This window comes from Ranitomeya variabilis, chromosome 4 (genome assembly GCF_051348905.1).
Source record: "Ranitomeya variabilis isolate aRanVar5 chromosome 4, aRanVar5.hap1, whole genome shotgun sequence".
Classification (NCBI taxonomy): Eukaryota; Metazoa; Chordata; class Amphibia; order Anura; family Dendrobatidae; genus Ranitomeya; species Ranitomeya variabilis.
This window is the reverse complement of record NC_135235.1, coordinates 210,775,651-210,790,550: the sequence shown is the minus strand read 5'-3', so window position 1 is coordinate 210,790,550 and position 14,900 is coordinate 210,775,651. Positions and strand designations below refer to the sequence as shown.

General features: G+C 44.1%; 1 protein-coding gene across 3 annotated transcripts in view; it reads right to left on the bottom strand.

Moving 5' to 3' along the window:
* LOC143770317 (C-X-C chemokine receptor type 3-like) overlaps positions 1 to 14,900 on the bottom strand; it is a 64,434-nt gene that overhangs the window by 10,473 nt on the left and 39,061 nt on the right. The window contains exons 1-2 of one of the 3 annotated variants that reach the window (XM_077259825.1): positions 3,420 to 3,480; positions 1,665 to 1,732 (exon numbers count right to left, since the gene is read on the bottom strand). The exons of 1 other annotated variant lie outside the window; for it this stretch is intronic. Coding sequence is in view for 1 of the 2 variants with exons in the window: in XM_077259823.1 (XP_077115938.1) it covers positions 3,420 to 3,440 (21 nt within the window). In the remaining variant the exon portion in view is untranslated. Of the gene's footprint in view, positions 1 to 1,664; positions 1,733 to 3,419; positions 3,505 to 14,900 lie in introns of those variants that run through there. One more of the 3 variants, XM_077259823.1, reaches the window with a different exon arrangement.

Here is a 14,900-nt window from a genome sequence, read left to right as displayed (position 1 = left end):
GGGGGCTACTGTCTGCCTTTTGGGGAAAATTTCTCTAGAGGTAAGCCAGGTCTGTATTTTCCTCTGCTAGGGTCAGTCAGTCCTCCGGCTGGCGCTGGGCGTCTAGGGATAAAACGTAGGCACGCTACCCGGCCACTGTTAGTTGTGCGGTAGGTTTAGCTCACAGTCAGCTCGAGTTCCCATCTTCCAAGAGCTAGTCCTTTTGTATGCTTTACTACGGTCTCTTGCCATTGAGAACCATGACAGTATGTACACAGTGACTGCACCAGCAGAATAGTGAGTGCAGCTCTGGAGTATAATACAGGATGTAACTCAGGATCAGTAATGTAATGTATGTACACAGTGACTGCACCAGCAGAATAGTGAGCGCAGCTCTGGAGTATAATACAGGATGTAACTCAGGATCAGTAATGTAATGTATGTACAGTGACTGCACCAGCAGAATAGTGAGTGCAGCTCTGGAGGATAATACAGGATGTAACTCAGGATCAGTAATATAATGTATGTACACAGTGACTGCACCAGCAGAATAGTGAGCGCAGCTCTGGAGTATAATACAGGATGTAACTCAGGATCAGTAATGTAATGTATGTACACGGTGACTGCACCAGCAGAATAGTGAGTGCAGCTCTGGAGTATAATACAGGATGTAACTCAGGATCAGTAATGTAATGTATGTACACGGTGACCGCTCCAGCAGAATAGTGAGTGCAGCTCTGGGGTATAATACAGGATGTAACTCAGGATCAGTAATGTAATGTATGTACACGGTGACTGCACCAGCAGAATAGTGAGTGCAGCTCTGGAGTAACATACAGGATGTAACTCAGGATCAGTAATGTAATGTATGTACACAGTGACTGCATCAGCAGAATAGTGAGTGCAGCTCTGCGGTATAATACAGGATGCAACTCAGGATCAGTAATGTAATGTACTGTATGTACACAGTAACTGCACCAGCAGAATAGTGAGTGCAGCTCTGGGGTATAATGCAGGATGTAACTCAGGAACAGTAATGTAATGTATGTACACAGTGACTGCACCAGCAGAATAGTGAGTGCAGCTCTGGGGTATAATACAGGATGTAACTCAGGATCAGTAATATAATGTATGTACACAGTGACTGCACCAGCAGAATAGTGAGCGCAGCTCTGGAGTATAATACATTATGTAACTCAGGATCAGTAATGTAATGTACTGTATGTACACAGTAACTGCACCAGCAGAATAGTGAGTGCAGCTCTGGGGTATAATGCAGGATGTAACTCAGGAACAGTAATGTAATGTATGTACACAGTGACTGCACCAGCAGAATAGTGAGTGCAGCTCTGGGGTATAATACAGGATGTAACTCAGGATTAGCAATGTAATGTATGTACACAGTGACTGCACCAGCAGAATAGTGAGTGCAGCTCTGGAGTATAATACAGGATGTAACTCAGGATTAGCAATGTAATGTATGTACACAGTGACTGCACCAGCCAAATAGTGAGTGCAGCTCTCGAGGATACTTAAGTCTGTAACTTGAGATAAATTCTGGATAACTATTGAAATGTATTTACAAAATGGATCAAAACCAGGATGTAGCAGTATCTGTGCAAGAAAAGTAATGTAAATAAGTATATGAAGTTTATCACAAAAGAAAAAAAAATATTTCAGCTCACCCTTGCTGTTCCATCCGATGTGGTTAGTATTGATCCGAGCACGGAGACGAAGTGTTGCTGCCACGACGCTGAAAAACGTAGTGAAAAAGAAGATATGGCTCCAGCTCCAGGAATAAAATGTAGAAACTTTATTAGTCAGTATTAAAACGCTGCTGAAACATGACCGACATGGCCGGTGGAGGAGATTAACCAACACCCGACTGGACGCGTTTCGAACACAGATGTGTCCTTAGTCCTCAGTGATGTTGGTTAATATCCTCCATCGGCCATGACGGTCATGTTTCACCAGTGTTTTAATACGTACTAATAAAGTTTCTGCATTTTATTCCTGGAGCTGGAGCCATTTTTTCTTTTTCAATATGAAGTTTATGCACAATCCAGGGACATAGGAAGTGTTTGGTGTATGCCCGATCCACGGGCAGGATGTATCAGACACTGGTTGTATGATCTCAGACAGGTATGTTTGATTCTGAAATATAAGTCAGAAAAATAGCGGTCTCTTAGGAGCTCTGTGAGGACAGCAAGGGAATTGAAAAGGGAAAGCAGGATTCAACGCAGCTCCAGCCGTGCACCTTCGAGAAGGAACAATTGAAACTTGAAAAAACAAGCCCGGTCACAGGGGCGCTGAAATGAAGCCAGGACAAAAATATTGGTGTAAACCACAACGCGTTTCAACGGTACCCCGTTTTTGAAACTTCCACCTGATGAAGACGGGGTACCGTTGAAACGCGTTGTGGTTTACACCAATATTTTTGTCCTGGCTTCATTTCAGCGCTCCTGTGACCGTGCTTGTTTTTACATGATTCTGAAATATGGCAGCATTGCCTTCGGAGCCCATGTCACATGGTAGATTAGTCGGACTGGCCAGTCTTGGGTGGCTTCTCCGTGCCTGCTCTCCTTGAGTGACAGGTCTCTCCCTGCATGAATTAGATGGAGAGAAGTCACCAGGTCTGAAATCAATCAGCCAGTGTCTGATCCATGCTGTCCGTCTATCTAACAATTATCATCCATCTCTTGGACATGATTTGGTCGGATTCCCGCTTTGCATCACTTCACAATACCCCGTACTGTACTAAACTGTTCTTGCTAAAGATTTTAAAAAAACATGAAATTATCCCATAAATGCTTTTGTTTTCAAGAATTAGTCATGATTCATGAATGATTAGTAATAAGAATCTGGAAAGAAATTTTTAAATGTTAGGAAACTTTAAAACTGATTGCGAAAGAAAACCACACACTAAAACACCTCTGAAATGATAGACCCAAGTGAGATGATTACTGTCATGAAGATACATTTTGGCTTTGACAAATTAATTGTTTTTTCAAATAACAACTTTGAATTCTACATTAAAAGCACAAAAAACTGCTAAATCCCAAATGTCACAATTCTTGCATTACATTTCTAGAATCGTAAGTGAAATTGATTAAATTTTATTGTAAATATTGACCCAATTCAAAAGTAAAATAATTGAATTCTACCAATTTATTTATGTTATATTTACTAAAAAATTATATTGTAAATCGAATTAATTGAATAGATAAACTTAACAGAATTCTGTCATTAGAACCTGACTTATATTAATTTTGTAAAATGTTGCAGTTAAATTTACTAAATTTTCTTGTACAATTGGCTGAATTATTTTATTACATTTCTTGATTTCTGTCGTTGAAATCAATGAATTCTTTTTGCTAATTATTTTGCTCCATTTCCAAAATTCAATTGTGCAATCAAAAATGAAAATATTTTTTACTCACCATGTCGACGCTATAGGACATGTTAAGCAGAAGCCCTTGTTTCAGTTTTGGTCAGCTCAACACAACATGGTTTTGTGAAATGTAATGCATAGTCAGAAACACTCATAAGATATACGATAGGGAGGTGGGATGTAGAATATAAGCACGTGCCTTCTGTCTGTGCCCACAAGCATACATCATCACACAGTAGAAAATACATGAGTCTAATATGTCAATCTGTATCAAGCTGTTAAAAAAAACAACTCCCAGCATGCCCTGCATTGAGAGTTAAGTGGATTTGCAATAGTTATAGAGCTACAGGTTTGAAATCAACAATGTATCTATAGGACGTGTAAAGGTGGCATTTACATCCAGTCCCCAACACTTTCCGTCATATCGGAGTATCCCAATATTATCAGTGGCACATATTATGAATTTTGTATTGGGGTTAAAGTTCTTCAGGTTACACCTCTGCTTGACACTATTACTCTATTGGTCTAATGAATGACATAAAGAAACTTGTGCCTACTGCAAAAAATGGGGATGATGCTTACAGCAAACGGTGCCTTGCCATTTCCTGTAAGAATCATGACAATATTGTGCAGCTAAAATTTAGATAAGTAAACTGGAAACATACTGCGCCCACACCACTTACATATTGGTTACAGGTCAACAAATTCATACTGGAAACATGCCACACTTGCCACTGATGGATTGGACAAATGATGCACATGGTTCTCACATATCAGTCACATGAAACAAATGCCACTAACACATTGGACAGATTCCACAAATTCCACAGATACACTGGAAAAATACTGCATTTTGTATAGTTATTGAGATAGAAAGTAGTTGTCTGTGAATAATACATAAATTAAATGATAGGGAGAGAAAGCAATGGCAGAGTTGTCAAAAGCTGCAGATTCTGTAAGAATTAACCACAACCAGACTGTTATACTGTATATTTTCCAGCTGCCTGTGAATTATGTTATACTTTTTTTTCATTCTTGAAACTCTATAAACCAGGAAAGCAGTTTATCATTCCTTGGTACTTTTTTTTTCTAGCAAAGAAAATTAAATGAAATCAGAAGGTGTGCTGGCTTGATACATGGACAAGCGATAAGCAACAATTTTTTGCATATTTTTGTGCATTTATGTTTGTCACACCCACAGGTGGTGTACATGGTTTGCGGACCCACTGTGTCACAGGGCTGGATCTGCCTAGGAAGGGGCGTAACTAAGCAGCTACTGGGTGTTCGCTGGAGCTCCTGATAGTGGAGACAGACTAGGCTGCAGGTAGCCACCAGGCATTACTCTTAGGCTGGTACCAGGACTGCAGCTGCCGATCCCATGGGGAGAGGTGACCGAGGTTAATGACTAGCTAGCAATGGAGGCTGACGGACTGTACTGACCACTTGGAGATTACACATGTGTGAACAATAACCTATCAGGAAACAGTTCTGAAGCCGGCCTCCCTAGGACCTGGGACAACGGACACAGGACTGGCTGCAGCGGGACCAGGAGAACAGGTACAGGTACCGTAGATGCGTCTTCAGTATTAGGATACCACAAAAGCGCTCACAGGGGCAAGACAAACTATGCTAGGCTAATGGGAACACAGGAAATGTAAATAAATATATCAGACTAGTGATGGGGGACCTGGAAACATACAGTTGCACACACCAACACCATTAAGGCTAAACTACACTGCTCAAAAAAATAAAGGGAATACTAAAATCCCACATCCTAGATATCAGTGAATTAAATATTCCAGTTGTAAATCTTTATTTATTACATAGTAGAATGTGTTGAGAACAATAAAATCTAAAAATCATCAACGTAAATCACAACTAATATCCCACAGAGGTCTGGAGTTGGTATGACGCTCAAAATCAAAGTGGAAAATGAAGTTACAGGCTGATCCAACTTCAGTGGAAATGCCTCAAGACAAGAAAATGATGCTCAGTAGTGTGTGTTGCCTCCACGTGCCTGTATGACCTCCCTACAATGCCTGAGCATGCTCCTGATAAGGCGGGGGATGGTATCCTGAGGGATCTCCTCCCAGACCTGGACTAAAGCAGCCGCCAACTCCTGGACAGTCTGTGGTGCAACGTGACATTGGTGGATGGTGCGAGACATGATGTCCCAGATGTGTTCAATCGGATTCAGATCAGGGGAATGGGCGGGCCAGTCCATAGCTTCAATGCCTTCATCTTGCAGGAACTGCTGACACACTCCAGCCACATGAGGTCTGGCATTGTCCTGCATTTGGAGGAACCCAGGGACAACCGAACCAGTATATGGTCTCATAAGGGGTCTGAGGATCTCATCTCGGTACCTAATGGCAGTCAGGCTACCTCTGGCAAGCACATGGAGGACTGTGCGGCCCTCCAAACAAATGCCACCCCACACCATTACTGACCCACTGCCAAACCGGTCATGCTGAAGGATGTTGCAGGCAGCAGATCGCTCTCCACGGTGTCTCCAGACTCTGTTACATCTGTCACATGTGCTCAGTGTGAACCTGCTGACATCTGTGAAGAGCACAGGGCGCCAGTGGCGAATTTGCCAATTCTGTCGTTCTGTGGCAAATGTCGAGCGTCCTGCACCGTGTTGGGCTGTGAGCACAACCCACATCTGTGGACGTCGGGCACTCAGACCATCCTCATGGAGTCGGTTTCTAATCGTTTGTGCAGACACATGCATATTTGTGGCCTGCTGGAGGTCATTTTGCCGGGCTCTGGCAGTGCTCCTGTTCCTTCTTGCACAAAGGCTGAGGTAGCGGTCCTGTTGCTGGGTTGTTGCCATCCTATGGCCCTCTCTACATCTCCTGGTGTACTGGCCTGTCTCCTGGTGGTGCCTCCAGCCTTTGGAAACCACGATGACAGATACAGCAAACCTTCTTGCCACAGCTCGCATTGATGTGTCATCCCGGATGAGCTGCACTATCTGAGCCACTTGTGTGGGCTGTAGAGTCCGTCTCATGCTACCACGAGTGTGAAAGCACAACCAACATTGAAAAGTGACCAAAACATCAGCCAGAAAGCATTGGTACTGAGATGTGGTCTGTGGCACCCACCTGCAGAACCACTTTGTGGAGAAACGGGGTCAGTGGGTGCTCTCGTTCGCTAGCCCAGCTGTCTTTAGCAAGACTGCATGGACCATGGCTCATACCACTGAACGCCTGCTCTATCTCCCCGTGGGCAATACACTACACAGACAACACAGGGTTAAGGTAAAACAGTGTGGCAATACTTTATTGAACCACAACACACAATAGCAAACAGAACAATCCCACCATGACTGGAATTGTTTGGTCACATAGGCGCATATAAAATATCACTGCGTCTCCATGTATTTCCAGTATGACATGAGGTCAGAGCTCCCAGGGTCACTCGCTACTTCATCTGTGGATGAACACACAGAGAAGGAGTAATGACAAGCATAGGGAGATGACCAAGAACTGTCCATAGAGTCCATACAAGGTCCAAAGCCAGTTGACATGAGAGTCACCACCTGGCTTATCTGACCATCTCCATGGAACCAGGTGACCGGCGGGTCCCAACCCTGGCTTTCTGCAAACATATCCATGGTTCAGAGATGGTCACTGGATCAGATAAGTGTCCTTCCAACTGGAGCCGAAAACCCCTAGGTTGTATCCTATAGAATCCTAGATCATTCATGATGGTGCCATGATGAATTGGCTGCAGTCCTTTCTCTTGTCTGTTGGGTGGTTTGCAGAATGTCCGGCTGGTAGCTCTGTATTACTTCAGACACTCAAGATGTGAACTCTGAGTCATTTTATACCCAAGGCATGTAAGCTATTTTTAGAATTACCCAGTGTCCTTTAGTTCAACATCAAGATATGGCAAACAATGGTGATGAGATTACCTAGCACTACTTGACCATTCAATCTATTTGCACAGTCTTTCCTTCTCTGCTTTAAGGTACCGTTACACTAAACGATTTACCAACGATCACGACCAGCGACACGACCTGGCCGTGATCGTTGGTAAGTCATTGTGTGGTCGCTGGAGAGCTGTCACACAGACAACTCTCCAGCGACCAACGATGCCGAAGTCCCCGGGTAACCAAGGTAAACAAAAAAAAAAACACTACATACTTACATTCCGGTGTCTGTCACGTCCCTCGCCGTCAGCTTCCCGCACTGACTGTGTCAGTGCCGGCCGTAAAGCACAGCACAGCGGTGACATCACAGTCAGTGCGGGAAGCTGACGGCGAGGGACGTGACAGACATCAGAAGGTGAGTTTGTAGTGTTTTTTTTTTTTACATTTACAATGGTAACCAGGGTAAACATCAGGTTACTAAGCGCGGCCCTGCGCTTAGTAACCCGATGTTTACCCTGGTTACAAGCGAACACATCGCTGGATCGGTGTCACACACCGATCCAGCGATGACAGCGGGTGATCCAACGACGAAATAAAGTTCTGGACTTCCAGCTCCGACCAGCGATGTCACAGCAGGATCCTGATCGCTGCTGCGTGTCAAACACAACGAGATCGCTATCCAGGACGCTGCAACGTCACGGATCGCTGTCGTTCTCCTTGGAAAGTTGCTCAGTGTGACGGTACCTTTAGAAGTCATCAAGCTAGTTCTGAAATTCAATGCACAATTAGCATATCAGCACACATTAATAAACAAAGATAAAAACACACTATGTACAAGTCACTATTACAGACTTACATTGTATGTTAAATGGTATCAGTTTGCAAGTCTGTCTTCTTGAACCACCAGACATAAACACTTAAATGCACAAGCCAATATACAGATGAAAAGTCAGTTCTTATTGGTTTGCAAAAACGTAGCTGTCTGGGTAATTAAGATACAATCTGGTTTCTTCACACACTCCTTTATTGAGGTTGTCTTGATAATTGCCAATAATTTCCATCTGTTGTCTATTCCATTTCCACAACAGCATGTGAAATTGATTGTCAAACAGTGTTGCTTCCTAAATGGATGGCTGGCCGTAGGGATGGAAAATCAAGTGAGCGGTGAGGTGAATATTAATTCTGATTTTTCTACATCTAACATTTATTATACTTAGAAGTCTGCAGAGTATAAGGAACATTCAATTTGCATTGAATAAGTTTGTTGAAAATTGAATTTCTTGTAAAATCCACATGATTTGCCAAATTTGAATCTTCGCAGATCTGCTCATGACATCCATATTCTGAGGATAGTGCTCAGAATAACTACAACTGCTAATAAGTTTTGTTATTCACAGTTTTTAGTTTTTGACTTCTGCTTTCATACTGAATCTGTTTAGCGCCTTACGTTTTGAACACTATAGATCAATGATCTCCAACACGTGGCACTCTGGTTGTTGCAAAACTTTAACTTCCAACTTACAGAGATTATCTCAGGCGCTACAGTTTTTTAATAGCTTGATAATTAAATATTGCAGATTATACTTGAAAAAAAGTAATAGAAAGTGTTACCACAACTGTGTCACAGTGGGAACAATGTGGTTTGTCAGATGCTATGTGCTGCAGGTTCACAGGCTGCAAAAAGTGTCGAGTGGTGTTCTCAGGAGGTCACAATCTGGGCACAAACGTCTTCAAGATGGATGCGTTGGGTGCACCTCAACACAACATCCAAACATTCTACAATAGCTGAAGAACTGGATGCAATCAAAACATCTTTATGAATTTGTCTCCCCTCACCTAAATCCTTACATAAAAGTCAAGGAGTCACCCTTTCCGTTAAATGTCCCATCAGTCTTCCAGATTTGAAGGAGTGTGGAAATCACCTTATACACATTGAAGACATCTAAAATCAATTTCAGATAAAAAAACCAGTGGTTTGTAATAAGAGGCAGTTCACACAAGTTTTTCTAGAACTGTTTCTAAATAGATAAAAAATGCAACTGACCGGTGACATACTTTAGCTTCTCCATCTACCAGCGCAGAAGACTTTGCATTTATGGGAATAAACAAATGTATCTGCCGTTTGGTTTACAAAAGTCATCAAACTTTATTCCAAATACAGATCAAAGATTTAGTTAAAAGAAATCTATCCGTAGGATCCACCCTCCTAAGCCATTTATATGGTTATGTAGGTCATAGGAAGCTGAATAAAATGACGCTTTGATATTTTCGATCCGAAGTCATGTTCCAGAGAAATCCATGTTTTTCTTAATATGTAAATGAGCTGTTAAGATCTATGGGCCGGACATAGATCTCCCTGAGAATCTGCCTCCAGAGCTTATCATAAATGAAAGGAGGTGTTACCAGTTTGAGACATGTAATGAGTGACTTCTGCTCTCCTGATATACATGTCTCACACTGGTAACGTCTCTTTTTATTTGAAATAAACTCTGGAGGTAGATTGTCAGGTAGATCTATATCCGGCCCATAGATCTTAACATCTCATTTACATATTAAGGAAAACATGGATTTCTCTGCAATAAGACAAAGGATCTCAGATATCAAGGTGTCATTTTATTCAGCTTCCTATGACCTATATGCCCATATAGACACCTTAGGAGGGTGCATCCTACTGAAAGATTCTCTTTAAGACTCCATAGACAAAGATGACTGTGCATTTTCAAACTATATGTGTTCCAGATATAATGTTGACTCTAAATGTACAAGGATGGGCAGATGGAAGTGGATGGCACAGAGCCTATGACAGGCAGTCATAATATTTAATTGTCGGAATTACAATTTTATTGAAAAAACAACCGGCATAGATACAATTATATGTAGGTTACCAAAATGTCAACCGGTTCACATGGCATGCAATCTTTACAGTTCCAGGCTGTTGATATGACTTGAGTTGAACGTTGTGTCTCCAAAGGGTTTGCTGCCATACACAGTATCCGACTAAATCACGATGGTCTCTTTGGCGTCTTTTTCGGCAGTTTGGTTTCTAGTGAACAATGCACAGGTCAGACTAAGCCTCGTGACTGGAAGCCCAATCTACCATGAAGAGGCATTGAGGGTCCTATGGGGAACAGCGAGCGTCGTAGGTGAGTGGTGGGGTTGCAAATTGAATTTCCCAGTAAAATTAACACAATTTGGCATATACAATACTCAACTAAATCAGATCGACATCTCGATGGTCTCTTTGGCGTCTTTTTCAGCAGTTCTTGTTTCCAGAGAACAATGCACAGTTCAGACTAAGCTTCGCGACAGGAAGCCAAGTCTACCATGAAGAGGCATTGAGGGTCGTACGGGGAATAGCAAGCGAGTGGTGGGGTTGCAAATTGAATTTCCGGGTAAAATTTACACAATTTGGCAAATTTCATTCTCAGAAAAATTGCAAATTTTAAGGAACTTAAAGCTTAACATTTAATGTAACCATTAAAATCTACAACACAGTGTTTAAAATCAGACACACAGAAAATACAGCATACACAACCAAATGAGGGGGCTGATTGTGGGTAAAGAGTAGTGTTAAGCATTCCGATACCGCAAGTATCGGGTATCGGCCGATACTTGCGGTATCGGAATTCCGATACCGGGATTCCGATACTTGCCGCGTATCGGATACCGGAATCGGAAGTTCCAAGATTCAAAATGCAGAAATTCAGCCAATGAGAATGATTCCAAGTGTGGGCACATCCTGTTTAGCATGGAGGGCATGAAACTACTGGCAAGGCTGTAATTGGCTGCTGAAATGATGTCATGATGCAGTTTAAAAGTCGCTGGCGCCATTTTGCGATCACTCTGCTGTGAATTCAGTTAGTGACAGGACGCTGTTTGCTGACTGAGGGACAGTTTAGAGATAGCGATTTGCTTCTTTGTGCTTTCCAAAGGCTAATTTAGCAACCGCTGTGTTCACCTACTATTCACCTTGCTTTTGCCTTGTAGCGCTGTTTTCACAGCGATCTGCAAGGTCTGTGTGTGTGTGTGTGTGAGTGCAGCCCACTCTCTAGTCTGAGTGCAGCCACATAGGCCATCCATAGCTGGTTGTATTCAGTTCAGGGAGGGTGGTTCATTGCCTCATACTGTTCTTTTTTTTTTTTTTTCAAGTAGTGTAGTTTGCTGCTAATTTATTCAAAAAAATCCTATTAGTGTCTTTCCACCCGTCTCCAGCTAATTTGTGGAAAAACACTACATAGGATAACGTAGAGGAGGGTTTTTGGGCCTTGCAGCGCCGTTTACGGCTGTCTGCACGGTCTCCGTGTGATTGCAGCTCGCCCTGTAGTCTGTGAGCAGCCATAGCCTGGTTGTCTCCAGCTCAGGGTTGTTCACTGCGTCATACCGCCAAATCAATTTTCATTTTGTTTTAAGTAGTGCAGGCTGCTGCACATTTTTTCAAAAAATTCCTATTAGTGTCTTTCCACCCGTCTCCAGCTAATTTGTGGAAAAACACTACATAGGATAACGTAGAGGAGGGTTTTTGGGCCTTGCAGCGCCGTTTACGGCTGTCTGCACGGTCTCCGTGTGACTGCAGCTCGCCCTGTAGTCTGTGAGCAGCCATAGCCTGGTTGTCTCCAGCTCAGGGTTCTTCACTGCGTCATACCGCCAAATCAATTTTCATTTTGTTTTAAGTAGTGCAGGCTGCTGCACATTTTTTCCAAAAAATCCTATTAGTGTCTTTCCACCCGTCTCCAGCTAACTTGTGGAAAAACACTACATAGGATAACGTAGAGGAGGGTTTTTGGGCCTTGCAGCGCCGTTTACGTCTGTCTGCACGGTCTCCGTGTGACTGCAGCTCTATCCGTTGTCAGTTCAGCCCCCAAAAAATAAATAAATAATAAAGTTCACCAAACACACCAGTTACACCACTTTACATTTGTGTAGGCCACATTAGCTCATATTAAAGTCTAGTCCACACTTTAGAAAATTAGTGTTTCTTATACCTGTTAGGAGGAGTTGCTCAGGAATAAGCACACAAAGCCGTTAGTACTTTTCTGCTTATCTTTATCAGTCAACCAAGATGAAGAAGGCAGTGAGTAAGGCACGTGGGCGTGGGCGTGGAGCAGGGAGGGGACGTGGGGATTCTGTGCCTGCTGCGGGCACCGGTGACTCATCAGCACCCACTTTCACCAGGCAACAGTCATTCATGCGCAGCTTTGTGTCAGAGCGCCGTACACCGCTGCTGCGTGAAGTCCAAATTGAAGCCGTTGTCGGATGGATGGCAGCTAATGCATCAACTTCAATTAGTGCCACATCCTCTCAGACACAGAGCACTGGAGAGCAGCCATCTGTCTCTTCACCACCTGCCAAATTGCCCAGGCAGACAGAGAGCCCAGGACAGGAGCCGTCTCTACTTCTGTTCTCTGAATCTCTTGGCTTGGAAACAGGGGGCCAGCCAAGCAGCATTGGAGAAATGGAAGAAGAGGCAGGGTGCAGTGATGCCCAACAGCTTTTTCTCTCTTCCTCTGAAGAGGCGGGTGGGCCAGTGGCTCCGGTCACCACATCGCAGGCCGCATCAGCTGATGATGACACTCAGGTGCCACTTACTGGTGCGTGCTCTGCTGCTGAGACTACCCAGGAGGAGCAGTTGGGGGCAGAGGGTAGTGTAGATGATGAGGTCCTTGACCCATCTTGGCGTGAGGGACAGGAAGGTGGTGGGAGCAGCTCTGAGGAAGAGATTCCCCGTACGGCCCAAAGAGGGAGAGGGAGGGGGAAGACTGCGGATCCTGCAGCCTCCGCTTTGGCACCCGTTAGGAGCATGTCTCTTCCAAAAGCCAAAAAGGGCGCTCCCAAGACTTGCAGTGCCTGGGCCTTTTTTGACACAGTTGCAGATGACATTTGCTATGTCAAATGCAAGGTGTGTCATCACAAAGTAAAAAGAGGTCGAAATGTCAGCAGCCTCAATACCTCCAACATGTGGAAACATGTGCGCACCAGGCACCCGGCGTTGTTAGAAAAACACACTGAAGAGCTAGGCCAACCAACAGCGGCAGCTACCACCTCTTCAGCTCGTGTTGCCTCTTCCTCCAGCTCACACGCAGCTGGTTCGGCTTCCTCCCAGGATCGCCGTGGAAGAACCTCTGTTATGATTTTCCCAATGGCAGGGAAATCTAAATAACAACGGACTAGCTCTCGGGTGATGGGAACTAAAGTGACCGTGACCTGAACCTGACACGACACTGGAAGTAGCCGGGGAGTGTTTCCTACGATGCCCTAGACACCACGCGCCAGCCGGAGATCTAACTACCCCTATCAGAGGAATATACAGGCCTGCCTTACCTCCAGAGATGAACCCCAAAAGGAGATAGCAGTCCCCCACAGATATTGACGGTGAATCAAGAGGAAAAGACATACGTAGGATGAACAGCAGATTTAGCACAGTGAGGTCCGCTTACTAGATAGCAGAAGTACAGGAAAGAGTCACTTCACGGTCAACTTCAAAACACTACTCAAAAACACCATCCTGAAATTACTTTAAAACTCCAGTGACAACTCATGCCACTGGAGTGGCAATTTCAGTCCACGAGAGCTTCCAGCTACAGAGAGTCACATTGCAAATAGCTGGACAAAAATAGCATTAACTAGAAACAAAATACAACTTAGCTGAACAGGATCTTGAGGCAGGAGAATGCAACAGAATGCTACTGATACATTGTTGGCCGGCATCGGACCAGCAGCCAAGCAGCCTTAAATAGGAAACTCCCCTAATGGGTGTCAACAGGTGATCAAGGATAGAAGAAGGCAAATAAGTGGCAATACCATAAAACACCACCGGGGGAGCCCACAAACAGAATTCACAACAGTACCCCCCCCTTAAGGAGGGGGCACCGAACCCTCACCAGAACCACCAGGGCGATCTGGATGAGCACTATGGAATGCACGAACCAAATCAGGAGCGTGAACATCAGATGCTGTCACCCAAGAATTATCCTCCTGACCATAGCCTTTCCACTTAACCAGATATTGAAGTTTCCGTCTGGAAACACGGGAGTCCAAGATCTTTTCCACCACATACTCCAACTCACCCTCAACCAGCACAGGAGCAGGAGGATCAGCAGACGGAACAACCGGCATCTCATACCTCCGCAATAATGACCGATGAAAAACATTATGAATAGTAAAAGATGCTGGGAGGTCCAAACGAAAGGACACCGGATTGAGAACCTCCAGAATCCTATAAGGGCCGATAAACCGAGGCTTAAACTTAGGAGACGAGACCTTCATAGGAACAAATCGAGAAGACAACCAAACCAGGTCCCCAACACAAAGACGAGGACCGACACGCCGATGACGATTAGTGAACTGTTGAGTCTTCTCCTGGGACAACTTCAGATTGTCCACAACCTGTCCCCAAATCTGATGCATTCTATCAACCACAGCATCTACTCCAGGACAATCCGAAGACTCCAATTGACCGGACGAAAAGCGAGGGTGAAACCCTGAATTACAAAAAAATGGAGAAACCAAAGTGGCAGAACTGGCCCGATTGTTAAGGGCAAACTCTGCCAATGGCAAAAAATCAAGCCAATCGTCCTGATCAGCGGACACAAAACACCTCAAGTAAGTCTCCAAGGTCTGATTAGTACGCTCAGTCTGGCCATTAGTCTGAGGATG